The sequence below is a fragment of the Oryctolagus cuniculus genome, chromosome 3 (genome assembly GCF_964237555.1).
Source record: "Oryctolagus cuniculus chromosome 3, mOryCun1.1, whole genome shotgun sequence".
NCBI classification, from domain to species: Eukaryota; Metazoa; Chordata; class Mammalia; order Lagomorpha; family Leporidae; genus Oryctolagus; species Oryctolagus cuniculus.
This window is the reverse complement of record NC_091434.1, coordinates 101,737,401-101,755,944: the sequence shown is the minus strand read 5'-3', so window position 1 is coordinate 101,755,944 and position 18,544 is coordinate 101,737,401. Positions and strand designations below refer to the sequence as shown.

Sequence of the window (18,544 nt, the reverse complement as noted above, 5' to 3'; positions counted from 1 at the left end):
AACTAATGTCCCCATGAGAGAAAGAAGAGGGAGAATGGCAGAAACACAGGGAAGAAGGCTGTGTGAAGATGAGGCAAAAATTGCTTTGCTACCAGAAGCCCAGGAATGCCAATAGCAATGACAAGCTGCATGGCCTCTCTAGCACTTTCAAAAGTAGCCCTAAAGCCCCACTGACACCCTAATTTTGGACTTTTGGCCTCTGACCTTGTGAAAGAAAAATCTCTGCTGTTATAGGCTGTTATGTTTGTGGTAATTTGTTGTGGTAGCTTTAACAATCTCTAATATGCAGGAAGTGCTGAAATCACAGAACTTAAATTCTCTGATCTTGTTTTAGGATAAGAATCACCTGAGGTGCTTTCCCCTAGGATACTGATTCATGGATTCCATCTGAAGAGGAACTGAAATCTTTGAGGGAGTGAGTAGAAGCCAGGGAATGTTCATCTGCAGCAAGAATTGCAGATGATTTATACCCTCAAGCAAAGAATCTGTAGATGCTGAGTTAGGGAATCCAACTGCTTTTAACCATTTCTGCCTGTGGCTTTCAACATACACCACCCAGATTTACTTAATTTCCACCTTTCAACAGACTGGGACATATCAGTCAACTGTGTTCCAAAGGGAACTGTAATTAAAGTCAGATGCAAAATGGACACATGACTAAAAGAATAACAAGAAAACAACTTACCATAAGCTTGCATACAATTCAGAGACAAAAAAGGGATTTTTAATATAAATGTACCAAAGAAGAGAAAAAATACTGAACAATGTATATGCTAGAATGCAGGCAGGAAAAAGCTTCATAATTTCCCTGATTCCACGCCTTTAATAAAGATGGCCATTGTCAGATTGGAGAGTGAGGAATTAAGAAGAAACTAAAATTTGAAATCAGAGTCAAGAAAGAAACAAAATAAGTACTTGCCAAAAAAAAGTATCATCCTGTTGAGATGAGTTATCAAACAAGTAATAAATATCTAGTACTTTTGATCTAAGATTATTGACAGTGATTTTGAAATTAATGGAATTTAGGAGAAATGAATAAAAATTGTGAAATAGGCATAGAAGGTTTTCCCAAAATAAAGTGAAAACTTGGAAACTCTATATGAAGTTAATATAATTTCTAATACTAATTCTAGGATAAATTCATCAAAATTATTTTTTCAGAGGCCAGTTTGATGGTATAGCAAGCAGCTGCCTATGACACCAGCGTCACATATGGGTGCTCTTTCAAGAGCAGGCTGTGCCACTCTTGAGAAAGCAGCAGAAGATGGGCCAAGTGCTTGGGCCCCTGAACCTTTGTGGAAATCCAGAAGAACCTCCTGGGTCCTGATTTCTGCCTGGCCCAACCCTGGTTATTGTGGCCATTTGGGGAGTGAACTAGTGGATAGAAAAAACCTGCAAGTATCTCCAAAATTACCTAAAAGAAATGTAGAAATTCATTAAACAAAAATAAGGGAAAAACATGACATCCCCCCAAAAGGAACACAACATTTCAATATTTGAATGTGAAAATGAAGAGATTGGTGATATGACTAAATGGAATTCAAAAGATTAATTGTAGGTTACTCAAAAGCAGTCAGAAACAAATCTATTAATTAAAAAAATCTATGACTGACAGGAATGAGATTTTTCCCATGATACTGAGATTTTAAAGAGAAATCAAATTAAAATATTAGAAATGAAGAATTCAAAAGATCAAATAGAAAAATTGGTGTAAAACTTTAACAACAGAACTGGTGAAGCAGAAGAAAGAATATCCAAGCTAGAAGACAAATCTTTAGAAACATCTCATCTCATTCCAATTCAATCCCATCGAGGTGGTATGTACCAATGCCATCTCACTGTTCCAGGTGATCAGTTTCAGTTCACAGTTGGTCATGGTGGAGGGACTGGGAGTCAAAGGGAGCACATAGACAAGTCTAGTACCTGCTAACGCTAACCGATGGAGTAAATAAAGGGGAGAGTGATCCAACATGGGAAGTGAGATACTCAGCAGACTCATAGAATGGCAGATGTCCTAAATAGCACTCTGGCCTCAGAATCAGCCCTAAAGGCATTCGGAGCTGGCTGAAAAGCTCATGAGAGTATTTCAGGCATGGAAAGCCAAGACACTCTGGCAAAAGATCTCTGCGAGTGAGATCCCAGTGGAAAGAACAGGTCTTCAAAGAAGGAGGTACCTTTCTCTGAAGGGAGGAGAGAACCTCCACTTTGACTATGACCTTGTCTAAACAAGATAAGAGTCGGAGAACTCAGAGGGCTTCCATAGCCTTGGAAACTCATGACTGGAGCATAGGGAGATTACTGATGCCATAGACAGGAGTGTCAATTGGTAAAGTCAACAACAGGAGTCACTGTGCACTTACTCCTCATGTAGGATCTCTATCCTTAATGTGCTGTACATTGAGATTTAATGCTATAACGAGTACTCAAACAATATATTTCACTTTGTGTTTCTATGGGGGTGCAAACTGTTGAAATCCTTACTTAATGCATACTAAACTGATCCTCTGTAAAAAAAAAAAAAAAAAAAAAAAGAAATTATCAATTCCCAACTTGACTCTCACTGGGATTAAACATGACAATAGGTCTGCTCTGATTTCATCATCATTTAAAAAAAAATCATCTATTATTTTTCACTTTATGTTTCTGTGTGGGAGCAAACTGTTGAAATCCATACTTGATGTATACTAAGCTGATCTTCTGTATATTAAGATAATCAAAAATGAATCTTGATGTGAATGGAAGGGGAGAGGGAGTGGGAAAGGGGAGGGTTGTGGGTGGGAGGGACGGTATGGGGGGGAAGCCATTGTAATCCATAAGTCGTACTTTGGAAATTTATATGCATTAAATAAAAGTTAAAAAAAAAAGAAACATCTCAACCAAAAAAATAGAAATAGAAAAATGAAAAACAGTGTTGGAGATTTATGGATTAGTATCAAACAACCCAACATACAGATATTAGGAGTTCCTGAAGGTGCAGAAAAAGGGAATGGAATAGAAGGTCTATTTACTAAAATAATTACAGAAAACTTCCCCGGTTAGGAGAAAGAAAGGGACATCCAAGTACAGGAAGCACATAGAACTCCTAATAGACATCATGAGAAAAGATAGTCACCATGATACATTGTAGTCAAACTCTCCACAGTAAAACATAAAGAAAAGATTCTAAAATGTGCATGTCATAAATGACAGATTACTTTCAGAGGATCTCCAATTAGACTCACAGCTAAATTCTCATCAGAAACTCTCTAGGCTGGGAGAGAATGGAGAGATATAATTCAACTTATAAGAGAAAAAACTTTCAATCTAGAATATTGTACCCTGCAAAGTGCTCATTTATGAATGAAGATGAAATAAAGATCTTCCATAACAAACAGAAATTGAAAGAATTTGTAAACCACTGAACTGGGTTTATAAAAAATGCTTAAGCATGTGCTACACATGGAACCACAAAAGGATAATTATCATTATAAAAGAATATGAAGGCAGAAAAATCTCCCAGTAAAAGTACAAAGAAATCCAAAGCAAAGATTAGCAATATTTACAGAAAAATGGCAAGGCCAAGTTATCACTTACAAATAGTATCATTGAATGTAAAAGTTCTAAATTATCCAATTAAAATACACAGACTAGATGAGCATATTAAAAAATATCACTTATCTATTTGCTTCCTATAAGAAACACACCTCAACAACAAAGAATCACATACACTGAAAGTGAAAGGATGGAAAAAGATATTCCATGCTAATGGAAAGCAAAAAAAAAAAAAAAAAAAAAAAAAGGCAGTGGTAGCAATCCTAATATCAAACAAAATAGACTGAACACAAAAACTGTTAAAGAGATAAAGAAGGGCACTATGTAATGACTACAAGATCAATTCAACAGGAAGATATAATAAATTTATATACACCAATTGTAGGGCACCTGGATATTTAAGAGACATATTAATAGATTTAAAGGGAGACATGGATTCCAATACAATAGTAATGGGGGCTTCAACATCACACTTTAATCAATGGACTAATGAACTAGACAGAAAATTAAAAAAAAAAAAAAAACTACAGAGCTAATTCTTGGCATTATGGACAACATGAACCTAATTGATATCTACAGAACTTTTCATCCCACACTTTCAGAATATGCATTCTTCTCATCAGTGCATGGATCTTTCTCTAGGATAGACCATATGCTAGACCATAAAGCAAGTCTCAGCAAATTAAAAAAAAAAAAAAAGATCATCATATCATGCATCTTCTCTGAACACAACACAATGAAACTGGAAATCAACAACTCAAGGATCTCTAGAACATACACAAACACATGGAGACTGAACAGAATGCTCCTGAATGAAAAGTGGGTCACAGAAGAAATCAAAAGAGAAATAAAAAAAAAATCTCTGGAAACAGTAGAAGATGACAGTACAACATATCAAAACTTATGGGATATACTGTTAAAAGGGAAGTTTATAACGATTAGTGCCTACATGAAGAAATCAGAAAGGTACCAAATAAATGAGCTATCAATGCATCTCAAGGACTTAGAAAAGCAACAGCAAACCAAACTGAAAAATAGTAGAGGAAAAGAATTAAAATTAGAGAAGAAATAAATAAAATTGAAACAAAAATACAAAATTTCAGTGAAATGAAGAACTGGTTTTTTGAAAAAATGAACAAAATTGATACATCTAACAAACCAAAAATGGAGGGGGAAACCTGAATCAATAATATCAAATGAAAAAGGAAAGGTAACTACAGATACTACTGAAATAAAAAGAATCAGCTGGAATTACTACAATCAGTTGTATGCCAACAGATTGGGAAGCCTAGAAAACACGGAGAGACTCTTGGATGCATACAATCTACTAAAATTGAGTCATGAAGACATGGAAAACCTAAACAGACTAATAACCAAGACTGAAATTGAATCAGTAATTAAGACAGTTCCAAGAAAGAAAAGCCCAGGACGAGATGGCTTCAGTGCTGAATTCAGCCAGACATTTAAAGAAGTAATTCCAATTCTCCACAAGCTATTCAAAACAACTGAAAGGGAGGGAATCTTCCCAAGCTCCTTCTTCAGAGCCAAAATCGCCTTAATTCCTAAACCAGAAAAAGATATAACAGCGAAAGAGAACTACAGATCAATATCTCTGATGAACATAGATGCAAAAATCCTCAACAAAATACTAGCCAATCAAACCCCAAAACACACCAGAAAAATCATTCTCCAGGACCCCCCGTATGCAGGGATGGCTCAACATTCACCGATCAATTAATGTGATATATCACATTAACAAATGAAGAACAAAAAATCATATAATTATTTCAAAAGATACAGAGAAAGCATTTGATAAAATATAACATCCTTTCATGAAGAAAACTTTAAGCAGATTGGGTATAAAAGGAATATTCCTTAAGACAATCCAGGATATTTATGACAAACCCACAGCCAGCATCTTATTGAATGGGGAAAAGTTGGAAGCCTTTCCACTGAGATTTGGATCCAGATGAGGACACCCACTGCTGTTCATTATAGTCCTGGAAGTTTTAGCCAGATACATAAGGCCAGAAAAAGAAACCAAAGGTATACAAATTGGAAAGGAGGAAGTCAAATTATCCCTATTTGCAGATGACATGACTCTATATAAGGGGAACCAAAAGATGCCACTGAGAGACTACTGGAACTCATATAAGAGTTTGGTAAAGTGGCCAGATACAAAATTAACACAGAAAAATCAATAGCCTTTGTATACACAGTCAATGCCATGGCTGAGAATGAACATTTAAAATCAAACCCATTCACAATACCTACAAATTAATTAAATTTCTTGGCAAAAATTTATCTCAGGACAACAAATATCTCTACAAGGAAAATTACAAAACATTAAAGAAATAAAAGAAAACAAAAAAAAATTGAAAGATCTTCTATGTTCATGGATTGGAAGAATCAACATCATCAAAATGTCCTTACTGCCAAAAGCAATTTACAGATTCAGTGTGATTCCAATCAAAATAATGATGCCATTCTTCTCAGATCTAGAAAAAAAAGATGCTGAAATTCATATTGAAATCAAAGAGACCCCAAATAGCTACAGCAGTCTTAAACAAGAAAAATACCACTAAGGGATCATACTACCAGATATCAAGACATATTACAGGGCAGTTATAATCAAAATTACCCTGCTACTGGCTTAGAAATAGACATGTAGACCAATGGAACAGAATAGAAACTCCAAAAATTAATCCATGCATCTACAACCAACTTATCTTTGACAAAGGAGTTAAAAAATCAATCCTGGAGCAAGGACAGTCTCTTCAACAAATGGTGCTGAGAAAACTGGATCTCTATGTGCAGCACACTGAAGTAAGACCCTTACTTAATATCTTACATAAAAATCCACTCAAAATGGATGAAAGATCTGAATCTACAAGCTGATACAATCAAATTACCAGAGAACATTGAGGAAACTCTACAAGACATTGCATTGGCAAAGACTTCCTGAAAAGACCCCAGAAGCACAGGCAATCAAAGCCAAAACTGACAAACGAAATTACATCAAATTGAGACACTTCTGAACTATAAAAGACACTTAGCAAAGTGAAAATGCAATTGACAAAATGGGGAAAAATATTTGCAAACTATGCAACCGATAAAGGATCAGTATCTAGAATCTATAAAGAGCTCAAGAAACTCAAAACAACAAAACAAAAATCCAGTTAAGAAATGGACAAATAATTTGAATAGGTATTTTTCAAGAGAGAAAATTCAAATAGCCAACAGAAACATGAATGAATTCTCAAGATCACTAGCCTTCAGGGAAATGCAGATCAAAACCACAATTAGCTTCACCTCACCCCAGTTACTATGGTTCTCCTACAGAAATAAAAAAAAACAAGTGCTGGAGAAGATGTGGGGAAGAAGTATCATATTCCGCTATTGATGATACAACTACTGTGGAAGACATTATAGAGATACCAGAGAAAGTTGAATATAGAGCTACCATATGGCCCAGCCATCTCACTCCTGAGAATTTACCCAAAGGAAAAGAAATTAGTAGATGAAAGTGTGATCTGTATTTTTATGTTTATTGCAGTCCAATTACCAATAGCTAGATATGGAATCAATCCAGATGTTCATCAACTGAAGACTTCATAAAGACATTATGCAATATGTACACTATAAAATACCACACAGCAGTAAAAAAAATTAAGTCTTGTCTTTTGCAACAAAATGGATGCAACTGGTAACTATTTTTTCTTATTTTTATTTTTTGACAGGCAGAGTGGACAGTGAGAGAGAGAGACAGAGAGAAAGGTCTTCCTTTGCTGTTGGTTCACCCTCCAATGGCCGCCGCGGCCTGCGCGCTGAGGCTGGCGCACCGCACTGATCCGATGGCAGGAGCCAGGTACTTTTCCTGGTCTCCCATAGGGTGCAGGGCCCAAGCACTTGGGCCATCCTCCACTGCATTCCCTGGCCACAGCAGAGAGCTGGCCTGGAAGAGGGGCAACCGGGACAGAATCCGGCGCCCTGACCGGGACTAGAACCCGGTGTGCCGGCACCACAAGCAGGAGGATTAGCCTAGTGAGCCGTGGCGCCAGCCACAACTGGTAACTATTATATTAAGTGAAATAAACCAGCCTCCAAAAGACAAATACCATGATTTCCCTGGTCAGTAGCAGCTAATAGAGTAATTAAAAGGTAATTTATTGGAGTGAAATGGACATTTAGAGATTTAATGTTTTTTTCTTTTTTTTTTAAATTTTTTTGACAGGCAGAGTTAGACAGTGAGAGAGAGAGAGAGAGAGAGAGAAAGGTCTTCCTTTTTCTGTCGGTTCACCCCCTAGGTGGCCACTACGGCCAGTGTGTCAGCCGACCTGAAGCCAGGAGCCAGGTGCTTCCTCCTGGTCTCTCATGCAGGTGCAGGGCCCAAGCACTTGGACCATCCTCCACTGAACTCCTGGGCCACAGCAGAGATCTAGACTGGAAGAGGAGCAACTGGAACAGAATCTGGCGCCCTGACCAGGACTAGAACCCAGGGTGCCGGTGCTGCAGGTGAAGGATTAGCCTGGTGAGCCGCAGTGCCTGCCCGAGATATAATGGTTTTTAACAACTTTTGTCTCACTGTTCAGGAGCAAGGTTTTTTATTTTTTTTTCTTCTTCATACTATTTGCTGAACTCTTTATTTAGTGTAGGGTTAATCTTATGAGTATAAAGTTAATTGAATATAGATCTTTGTAAAAAAAAATAGAATGGGACTGGGAGAGCAAGGAGGAAGAAGAGTGGGAGTGCAGGCAGGAGGGAGGGTAGGATGGGAAGAATTACTATGTTCCTAAATTTGTATATATGGAATGCATGAAGTTTGTACACCTTACATTTTTTAAAAATTTTTTTTAATTTAATAATGGACTATGAGAGGGAGAAAGAAGGGTGGAAGTGTGGGAGGGAATAGGGATAGGATGGAAAGTATCACAAATTTCTGAATCTATATATATGAAATATAAGACATCTGTATACCTTATATAAAACTTTTAAAAATAGTGAAAAAATCCTATTTTAATTGAATGGGAATTCAGTGTATCAATTAACTTGTAAGACTGCTTTGAAAGATTGCCTTAGGGTCAACACTGAGGTGCAGCGGTTAATGCCCTGACCTGAAGTTCAGGCATCACTTATGGGCACGGGTTCAAGACCCAGCTGCTCCTCTTCCAATCTAGCTCTCTGCTATGGTCTGAGAAAGCAGTGGAAGATGGCCCATGTCCTTGGGCCCCTGAACCCACATGGGAGTCCTGGAGGAAACGCCTGGCTTCAGCTTGGCGTAGCTCCGGCCATTGAGGCCAACTGGGGAGTAAACAATTGGATGGAAGACCTCTCTCTCTCTCTGCCTCTCCTCTCTCTGTGTAACTCTTTCAAATAAATAATTTTTTTAAAAAAAGGTTGCCTTGACAGAAGCCTAGAATCTGTTTTTGAAGGTAATAAGCACACTATTATCTCTTGTAGAAATACCATATATGGGATACTATACTCTACTTATGTCTTGGTTATGAATTTTATCTTTAATTTGTAGAAACAAAATTTACCTCCTTAGCCATTTTAAGTGTACATTTCAGTAGTGCTAACTGTATTAATAGTATTATACAGTAGATGTCTAGAATATTTTCATTTTGCAAAACTGAAACTCAACATACTTTGAATATCAACTTCTCATTGAGGCCGTGAACTTTAATATAATCAATGGAAATCCACATGAAGGCTTAGCAAGGCAATCGGTAGGGAATAACCCTGTAAACACAGTCATTCAAGGAACGATTAAATAAAGTTAAGGTATGATTAACTTTTTATGCTTTGATGGTGTCTATAGTAATCTTTTCAGAAAATATTTATTCTAAAGGCAGAGTGACAGAAGTAGGAATAAGAGACAAAGAAAGAAAGACAGGTCTTCCATCTGCTCACCAATTCCCCAGTTGGCTGCAACAGCCAATTCTGGGCCATGCTGAAATCACTAATCAGGAACTTCTTCCTGATCTCCCACATGAGTGACAGAGGCCCAGTCACTGGACTATCATCTGCTGCCTTTAGCAGGAAGCTGCATTGGAAGCAGAGTAGCCAGGACTCCAACAACATGCTGCTATGAAATGATGGCATCACAGCAGTAGCTGCGCCACAACACGGACCTCTTAGGTTTTTTTTTAAGATTTATTTATTTATTTATTTATTTATTTGAAATTCAGAGTTACACAGAGAGAAGAGAGAGGTCTTCCATCCGATGGTTCACTCCCCAATTGGCCGCAATGGCTGGAGCTGCACCAATCCGAAGCCAGGAGCCAGGAGCTTCTTTCAGGTCTCCCACGTGGGTGCAGAGGCCCAAGGACTCGGGCCATCTTCCAGTGCTCTCCCAGGCCATAGCAGAGAGCTGGATCAGAAGTGGAGCAGCCGGGACTAGAACCGGCACCCATATGGGATACCTGAGTTTCAGGCCAGGGCATTAACCCACTTTACCAGAGCGCTGACCCTCTCTTTAGTTATCTTAAGAGCCATGATGAACAAGTATTAATGGGCAGAATCATTACGATGTCAGATGTTGGTTCCACAAAGAAAGTATATTCTGACAACTGAACTGATCAATAGTAGGATTAACTAGTCTGCGAAATACTCAGTTTTCTTTCCTAAAAATATTCAAGTGATGACTAGATGAATATGTCTGGTACTACATTATTCTATTGGATAAAGAATGAATTAAATGTCACCTCAATTATCAAACTCTATGATTCGGTGAGAATAAACAACTAGTGGTGAGTAAGACTGAGATCCAATGTGTCACATTTAACTTATTCTCCAACCCTGCCATACAATTTTCTGTGCTCCAGTTTCCTTATTTTTTTCTAATTATATTCTTGAAAAATTTTGGGACATCTTAACTGGGTAACAATCTCTCCCTCTCCTTCTCTCTCGCCCTCTGTTTGTCTCTTTCATTCTCTTTACTTCCTGTGTCAAGTCCTTGCCAATTCTTTTTCTGATATTCTTTGATCCTTAATTATGTGGTAAGACTACAATGACATTTTCAAGAAAGATTAGAAATACAGAAGACAGAATTCTACTATCTTCATGGGTTTAAAAGATCAACATCCACAAAAATGGAATAATATCAGTCTTGAAATTTTAGTCAATTTTTATTTCTACTTCATTTAATTATCTTTCAATTTGTTAACAGACTTCAGAGGCAATTTATAAAATTAAACCACTTAATTATATTTTATCAACTCACATTAAGGGATATTTATTAAAACATAACACATACATGCTATGTTGAGATACTTGGAAGACTAAGCTTCAGATTGATAAAGTAAAATAAACAACTATGCTGCTTTTAACTATAAATTGTACAAGGTACAAAAATTGTCTTTGTAATATTTATAATATATATATTTAATAGGAAGAAAATATGTATGGATAATTGCCTCTATCTTAAATTAGTTTTCATATATAAACAGAATTATGTCTTAAAATATATTGAAGATAAGCCAAACACGGATGATGCTTCCCTTAAATTAGTGGTTCTTAAAGCGTGTTCCTTGGGCAAATGGCATAAAGATCAACAGCAATTGGGAATTTTCTAGAAATATAAATTCTCAGGCCCCATCTAAGACCTATGGACCAGTGATTCTAGGAAAGGAGCCCAGCATTCTGTACTCTAATGAACCATCCAGAAGGTTCTGATGCACACTCAAGGTTGGGAATGCCTGCCTTAAGGTCATGGTTCTAAAAGTTAAGTACACATTTATACTATTTGGAAGGCATTAAAGATACTAATTCTTGGGTCTGATTCCTAGAGATTCTCCTTTAATTAGTCTGAGATAAGGAGAGAGTTGGGATAAGAGAGGTCATAATGTTCACCCGATAATTTTTTTATTGACAGCTAAAGTTGACAATGATGATGATAGTCTCATGCCTGAAATGAAATTGTCAATTCAGTCCTTTGACATAAGATTACTTCTAACCTAGACTTCAACAATTTGAATATGCACCTCTTGTCTTCAGTATCAATTTACAGATTCTCCTTCTCTAGATCTGAAGACAAAAGTTGCTTAAAGATTAAGGCAGAATCCTCAGAGGGCCTTTCGTATTATGTGTTTGGCCACATATAATCTCAACAAAATACGTAATTAACTTCTAAAGGCAAATGCCACTGAAATGAATTTTTTTTAAATAGGTGTTAGTGAATACCACTGAAAATTTGACCTCCAGTTGAAATAGCTTTAACTCCTAATTTTTAACAGAAGTATCTCTTAGTCATATATTTTGCATATTTTAAAATATAAATTAATATTATCTTGGTATAAATTAGTAGCTATTATACATAACACAGGTTGTTCAAAAACAAAATATGATTGCAGAGTCTTCTAATAGAATTAAAAATATGAGAATCTTCCTTAGACTAATGGCAAAAGTAAAATATGGTCAGTACAAATTTTATTATGATGTTTAATAAAACTGGAAATGAATAGAAACCATGTTGGTTTGTATAGTAGTGTCAAATAGGGTAACAATTGTTTTAAAAATTGCAGTCTTTGCCATCTTATATTCAGAGAAGAAAAAAAATTCCATTACAGAGACCTATGCCATTCTCTCTTATAACTTTAACAGAAACATTGTGCCCACCAGAGTTTCTCAGTTGCTTGGTACCCTGTACCTATGCGGGAGACCCAGAAGAAGCTCCTGGCTTCGGATTGGCCCATCTCCAGCTGTTGCAGCCTTTTGGGGAATGAACCAGTGGATGTAAGACCTTTCTCTCTGTCTCTCCGTCTGTCTGTCTGTAACTCTTCTTCTCAAATAAATAAATAAATAATTTTAAAAAAGAAAACAAAGCTGGCATCTCCTGAAATTCCTCATCCCCTCATTTCATGAAAGCTCATTAAGTTTTGTAGAAAAAATTATCCAGAATATTATTTAAATTTTAAGCATTTTTCTTTCTTTGTTTAAAATTAACTATCATTAGAATAAATTAAAAGGTCTGGCCCCAGACTTATTTACAAAATAAAGAGTAGTTTTATATAATGAATTTGCACTTTATTTCTCCACTATATTTTATTTTCACTACCTTTCTTATCTGATCCAGGCCTCTCTCTCTTTAACGTTTTCATGTTTCTCATTATCTTTCTGGTATGATGTGGATGGGAATGCAGAAAACAGGACTAGAATCGAGTTTTGAAAACCATAGAGCCCTAGTAACAGATTTAGTCACCTTCTGGACAAAATGATCAGTCTAGACATTAGAAAAGAGAGAACGCACTGTTCAATGTGTTCTACTGGCCAGGCTCCAGACATTCTACATGTAAAATGTGTGATTAAATACTCATTGTTTGAGCTCTTCATTGCTTCCTTCTGCACTACTGTTATTTTCTTGACCACATGAATTACCACGACTAACTTTATTCAGAGGTTATAAAATTCAAATATGTGCCAGGATTTAACTACAGAACACAAGACAATTTTTATAAAATTTGTAAATAGAGGCATTGAAATTGAGGGGATCAAAAACAGTATTACTCTCTTCCCGTTAAAGGATTAACAAAGGATTAACTTATTAAAATGTTAAAATGCTTTATAGTTTTAATGAACTGCTAAAATATCATTTTATAGACAAAGTTTTCTCAGAAATTTTAAAAATCCATGGCCATACCCAATATAAAGCACAATTCTTAGAAAACCTGTTTTATTCTTTTACAATGTTTGACTAGACATTATTGAAACAAATGATAATGAAACATTCTGGTACAGGAGGACAAATGAGAGTAATTAAATTTGCAAATTCATGTAATAGTAAATTTCAATTATTTTTCCAAGAAGGAGAATCAGTGGAAAATACTGGGAATTTTGTCATCAACAAAAATAATCTTAGAATAATAATAATGTTAGCCAGAATCATACAACTCTATAGAAATGCAACAAATGATTTCCCAGCTATGTAGTCTCAGCCTGGATTATGTATTACTACTAGAATATTTCAAATACTTGTCAACAAAAAACAGGCCCACCTAATGCTACTACAAATGTTACTCAAAGAGCTTTTCTCTTTGGCAAGCTTAATCATTACAGACATTTGATTAAAAATGAACAGTTGAGAATATCCTATTAGCCTGATAATGACCTCCTCCCAATACAATCTGCAATATATTGATGCATTCATTTCAGCTGAGAATGTTGTCACTGCCTCACGCAGGAGTATATTCTGAATTTGTCGTTACAGTGCACAATCATGTTCAAAGGCTGCAATGAAAGTAACAGATCTCCTGGCCTTGCTGATATGACTTTATACATGTGAGCCATATGAGACACACAGCTTTTTAAGGGAGTTATAGTGACAGAATGTTCTATCAGAGCCAGTCTCTACTAATAGCATATTTTACTCACAACTTACCACAAGATGCCATTTCATCTGTCTGGTCACCACAGTCGTCTTCCCTGTCACACAGCCATGCTCTGGGAATGCAACGCCCATTTCCACAGGAAAACTGATCTACCTGGCATGTCCTGGCTGTGATGATCAATGCACATAAAAAGAGTATTATTAGAGGCCTTTTGAATAACATTAGGTTATAGCAAAGCATGCAATATCTCTTTTACACACAAGATATTTCTGTTAAGATAAAATATTTAAAACCTAAATTTTATTTAATATTTCACAAGGCCAACTTGCCTGCCTTCTTTAAAGTTCACATGCTCTGCCATTCAATTAAACGCACTGCTAAGTGACAAGATATTCAGTAATCCTCACACAATTCCATAAATGAAGCTATGAATTCATTATTGAAAAGTTTTTGTCCAGCACATGCTTATGAATACATGGTTGAATTAAATTTCATCCAACTTTTGATTAACAAAAGAGAATTTTGCATAACATTTGGCAATAAAGGAAGACAACTTTAGCTGCTATATGGGAGGAAGCATTTGGAGTCTAAGCAAAAATTGTTGTTTTCCTGAAATATTTTCAATGAATTTACTTCTTGATCTCTAAATAATTCAAGGTATGAAATGAAAATGCAAAAAGTATTGTCTAAAATGTGCATTTAGCCTAGAGATGTTTTTTGAACTTGCTTTTTAGCACAGTTATATTGGTAAAGTTTGATTTTTTAAAAAATCAAAGCATATTAATGAGCTCTGCTTTGGGCTCTCTGAAGGGTTTCAATGAACATGAACATAAAACCTTGCTTTCTGTGTTAGCCAAAGGCAGAGGTTTAAACTTACTCAGTATAGGGGTGATGTTCTACAGAGAATTTGATTGCCACTTTCTATTACAATCAGGTCTGCCTTTGAAAGCATGAAAACCTAGTTCTTCCCTCAGGCATTTGATTGTTAGGAACCTAGTTTCAATATTTGGTTTTCCTTTTTTCCCCCTTTTGTTTCTCTAAACAAAAAAAAAATCCGTCTTCATTGTGTGTCAGTAGAATATCAACCCTATCCTTTTATTGGATTACAGAAAAGAATGGGATTATTTTGAGAAGGGGGTACTTGGACTTATGAATTATGATTAGGTAGGAGTCGGGTAGATGACAATGATTAGGGGTCTCCACTTCTGTAGTTAAAAAACCTTGCTTAATTTATATATTGTCCTTGTAACCTGGGCTTGAGAATCATAAGAATGTGTTTATGTGTCACCAAATTCTGTGAGCTTGGGTTCTAAAGGTCGACACAGAGAGTAGTTCAAACTCAAGTCAATCAAAATTTCAGAGGTTACTTAAAATTTATATACAGTTATTTCTCTTTAAGAAAAGCATAATTTCAATGTAAAAACACATATACATTATTGCTACAGGAGTATCTGAAAAAAATAAATGAAGAATTTGTTCACTGATGTGACACATTGGATTGAACATACTGTTTGTAACCTTGGTGTGTATAACTGGAGACACTAAGAAAAATCTTTTTCCTTTGCTTATATTGATAAAGACTCGGAATCTAAAACATTTAACACAGGGGCAGGCATTTGACCTGCAGGTTAAGACGCTGGCATACCATATGATAGCGTTTGGGTTTTATTCTTGGCTCACTCTCCCTATTTCAACTTTGTGCTGATGCAGAACCTGGGAGGCAGTAGATCATGATTCAAGTAATTGCATCTCTGACTCCTAAACACAAGACCTATGTTTAGTTGCAGTCCCTTGACTCTGGTGGGGAGCTCAGCCAGAGCCACTGCAGGCATTCAGAGGGTGAAACAGTAGATAGAAGTTCTCTCCTTCTGCTTGTTCTTTCTGTCTCTGTCTACCTTTCAGATAAATAAATAAAATATTTAAAATATATAATGCTTATCTGATTTTTCTCATTTCACAAATATTCATAGAAAAATGTGCATATACTTCTATAATCCTATTGTGTGTGTGGACATAATTATATGTTCATTTATACTATGTTATAGCATAGTATACTTATATTATTATACTAGCCTAGAGAGGGATGGATAAGGATGCATACAAAATGTTGCCATTAGTTTACTCAGTGAGAAGGAGGAATAGAGCAAAGAGGCAGATTAATAATTTTCATTTACAATACTCATATATTGTTTCACTGGTTAAAGTAAATACTTTTTATATTTTGAGCATTTAAAAAAATTATTAAGGGGATTTTTTTTTTCAATTCTCCTTTCTATCCTTCCTCCCTGACTTCCCTTCCATTCTCTGCTTTCCCTTTGTCTCTCTTTCTTCTTTCTTTTTTCTACATATCTCACTTCTTCCTCCATTCTCTATTTTATTCAATCTGTAATTTCCTCTTTTTTTCCAAAACCTTTTATTTCATGAATAAAAACTTCATGTATTTCATAAATATAACTTTAGGAACATAATGATTCTTCCCATCGTTCCTGCCCCCCTACCTACATTCCCACCTCTCTTCCTCATCCCTCTCCTATTCCCATTCTTATGTTTTTTTTTTTTTTTAAGATTATTTTTTTAAAGCTGGCACCGCGGCTCACTAGGCTAATCCTCCACCTGCAGTGCCGGCCCCGGGGTTCTAGTCCTGGTTGGGGCACTGGATTCTGTCCCAGTTGCTCCTCTTCCAGTCCAGCTCTCTGCTGTGGCCCGGGAAGGCAGTGGAGGATGGCCCAAGTAGTTGGGCCCTGCACCTGAATGGGAGACCAGGAGGAAGCACCTGACTCCTGGCTTCAGATCGGTGCAGCGCACTGGCGGTAGTGGCCATTTGTGGAGTGAACCAACAGAAGAAATACCTTTCTCTCTGTCTCTCTCTCTCTCATTGTCTAACTCTGCCTGTCAAAAAAAAAAAAAAAGATTATTTATTTATTTGAAAGTCAGAGATACACAGAGAGAGAAGGAGATGCAGAGAGAGAGACGGGTCTTCCTGTCGCTCCCCCTCTTCGTGGAGGAACGACACTAAACCCTGCCTAGGCTTCATATCCGAGTCACAGCACCATTATGTCGCTCCCCGTCTTCGTGGAGGAACGACACAGGACCCTGCGCTGTTCTTCTGTCTGCTCAGCCCTCCCCGGGTTTGCTGCTGGTTCTTCCTGGGTTGGCTACCGTCACTTCCACCTCCGTGGAAGGGCGGTTCCCCCTGCCACATTCCCCACTTCTGCGGGGGAGCGGCACACCGCCGGCCGGCTCTCTTGGGGGCTGCACAGGTGTTCCTTCAGATGTTCCCCTTAGATGTTCCTCGTGCATGTTGTCTCTCTCCTCCTTTATAGTCCTCTTCCGCCAATCCCAACTCGGCTGCCCACACGCCGAGCACGCTGCTCTCCTCCAATCAGGAGCAAGTCCTACAGTTTATTGGCTGAACTGGAGGCAGCTGTGTAGAAGCTGTTTTCTTCTCTCCCAGCGCCATATTGTGGGAGAGCAGATGCATAGAATAAGTCTTAATTCCAGTAACAGTATAGTCCGAGTTGCTCCCCACACTTCCATCCCCTGGTTCACCCCTCAATTGGCCACAATGGCCAGAGATATGCCGATCCGAAGCCAGGAGCCAGAAGCTTCTTCTGGGTCTCCCATGTGGGTGCAGGGGCCCAAAGATTTGGACCATCTTCTACTGCTTTCCCAGGCCATAGTAGAGAGCTGGATTGGAAGAGGTGCAGCCGGGACCAGAACTGGCACCCATATGGGATTCCAGCACACAGGCAGTGGCTTTTACCTGCTATGCCACAGTGCTGGCCCCCATACTTATGTTTTACTAAGATCTATTTTCAATTAACTTTATACACATATGATTAACTCTATACTAAGTAAAGGGTTCAACAAATTGTATGAAAAAAAAAAAAAAACTATTCCTCAACAATCAGGACAAAGGCTGTTCAAAGTCATTACATCACTAAATGTCAATTTCACTTTCAGGTGCTCAATTAGTTATCACGGATCAGGGAGAACATACATTTGTCCTTTCAGGGCTGTCTTATTTCACTAAGTAAGATGTTTTCTAGTTTCATCCATTTTGTTGCTAAGGACAAAATTTCATTTTATTTTACCACTGTGCAGTATTCCATAATATACATATCCTACAATTTCTTTATCCAGTCTTCAGAGTGTAGACATTTGGGTTGATTCCATATCTTAGCTATTGTGAATTGAGCTGCAATGAACATGGGGGTACAGATAATTCTTTCATAAGCTGATTTCATTTCCCTTGGGTAAATTTCCAGGAGTGAGAAGGCTGGGTCTTATGGTAGGTCTATATTCAGATTTCTGAGGTAACTCCATAGTGTCTTCCACAGTGGCATTAAAAGTTTGCATTGCCACCAACAGTGGATTAGGGTATTCTTTTCCCCACATCCTCATCAGCATTTGTTGTTTCTTGATTTCTGCATGAAAGCCATTTTAACACAGGTGAGGTGAAACCTTACTGTGGTTTTGATTTGCATTTCACTGATGGCAATGATCCTGAGCATTTTTTCAGGTGTCTGTTGGCTATTTGGATTTCCACTTCTAAAAAATGCCTGTTTAAGTCCTTTGCCCATTTTTTAACCGGGTTGTTTGTTTTGTTGGTGTTCATTTTCTTGATCTCTTTATAGACATCTCTCTTTATATATTATCAGTTCCATAGATTGCAAATAATTTTG

At 37.1% G+C, this 18,544-nt stretch overlaps 1 protein-coding gene across 9 annotated transcripts in view; it reads right to left on the bottom strand.

Moving 5' to 3' along the window:
- LRP1B (LDL receptor related protein 1B) overlaps positions 1-18,544 on the bottom strand; it is a 2,140,503-nt gene that overhangs the window by 888,525 nt on the left and 1,233,434 nt on the right. For all 9 annotated transcript variants that reach the window (XR_007920674.2, XM_051849575.2, XM_051849574.2 and 6 more), the window contains one exon: positions 13,910-14,026. Coding sequence is in view for 8 of the 9 variants with exons in the window: in XM_051849575.2 (XP_051705535.2) it covers positions 13,910-14,026 (117 nt within the window). In the remaining variant the exon portion in view is untranslated. The remainder of the gene's footprint in view (positions 1-13,909; positions 14,027-18,544) is intronic.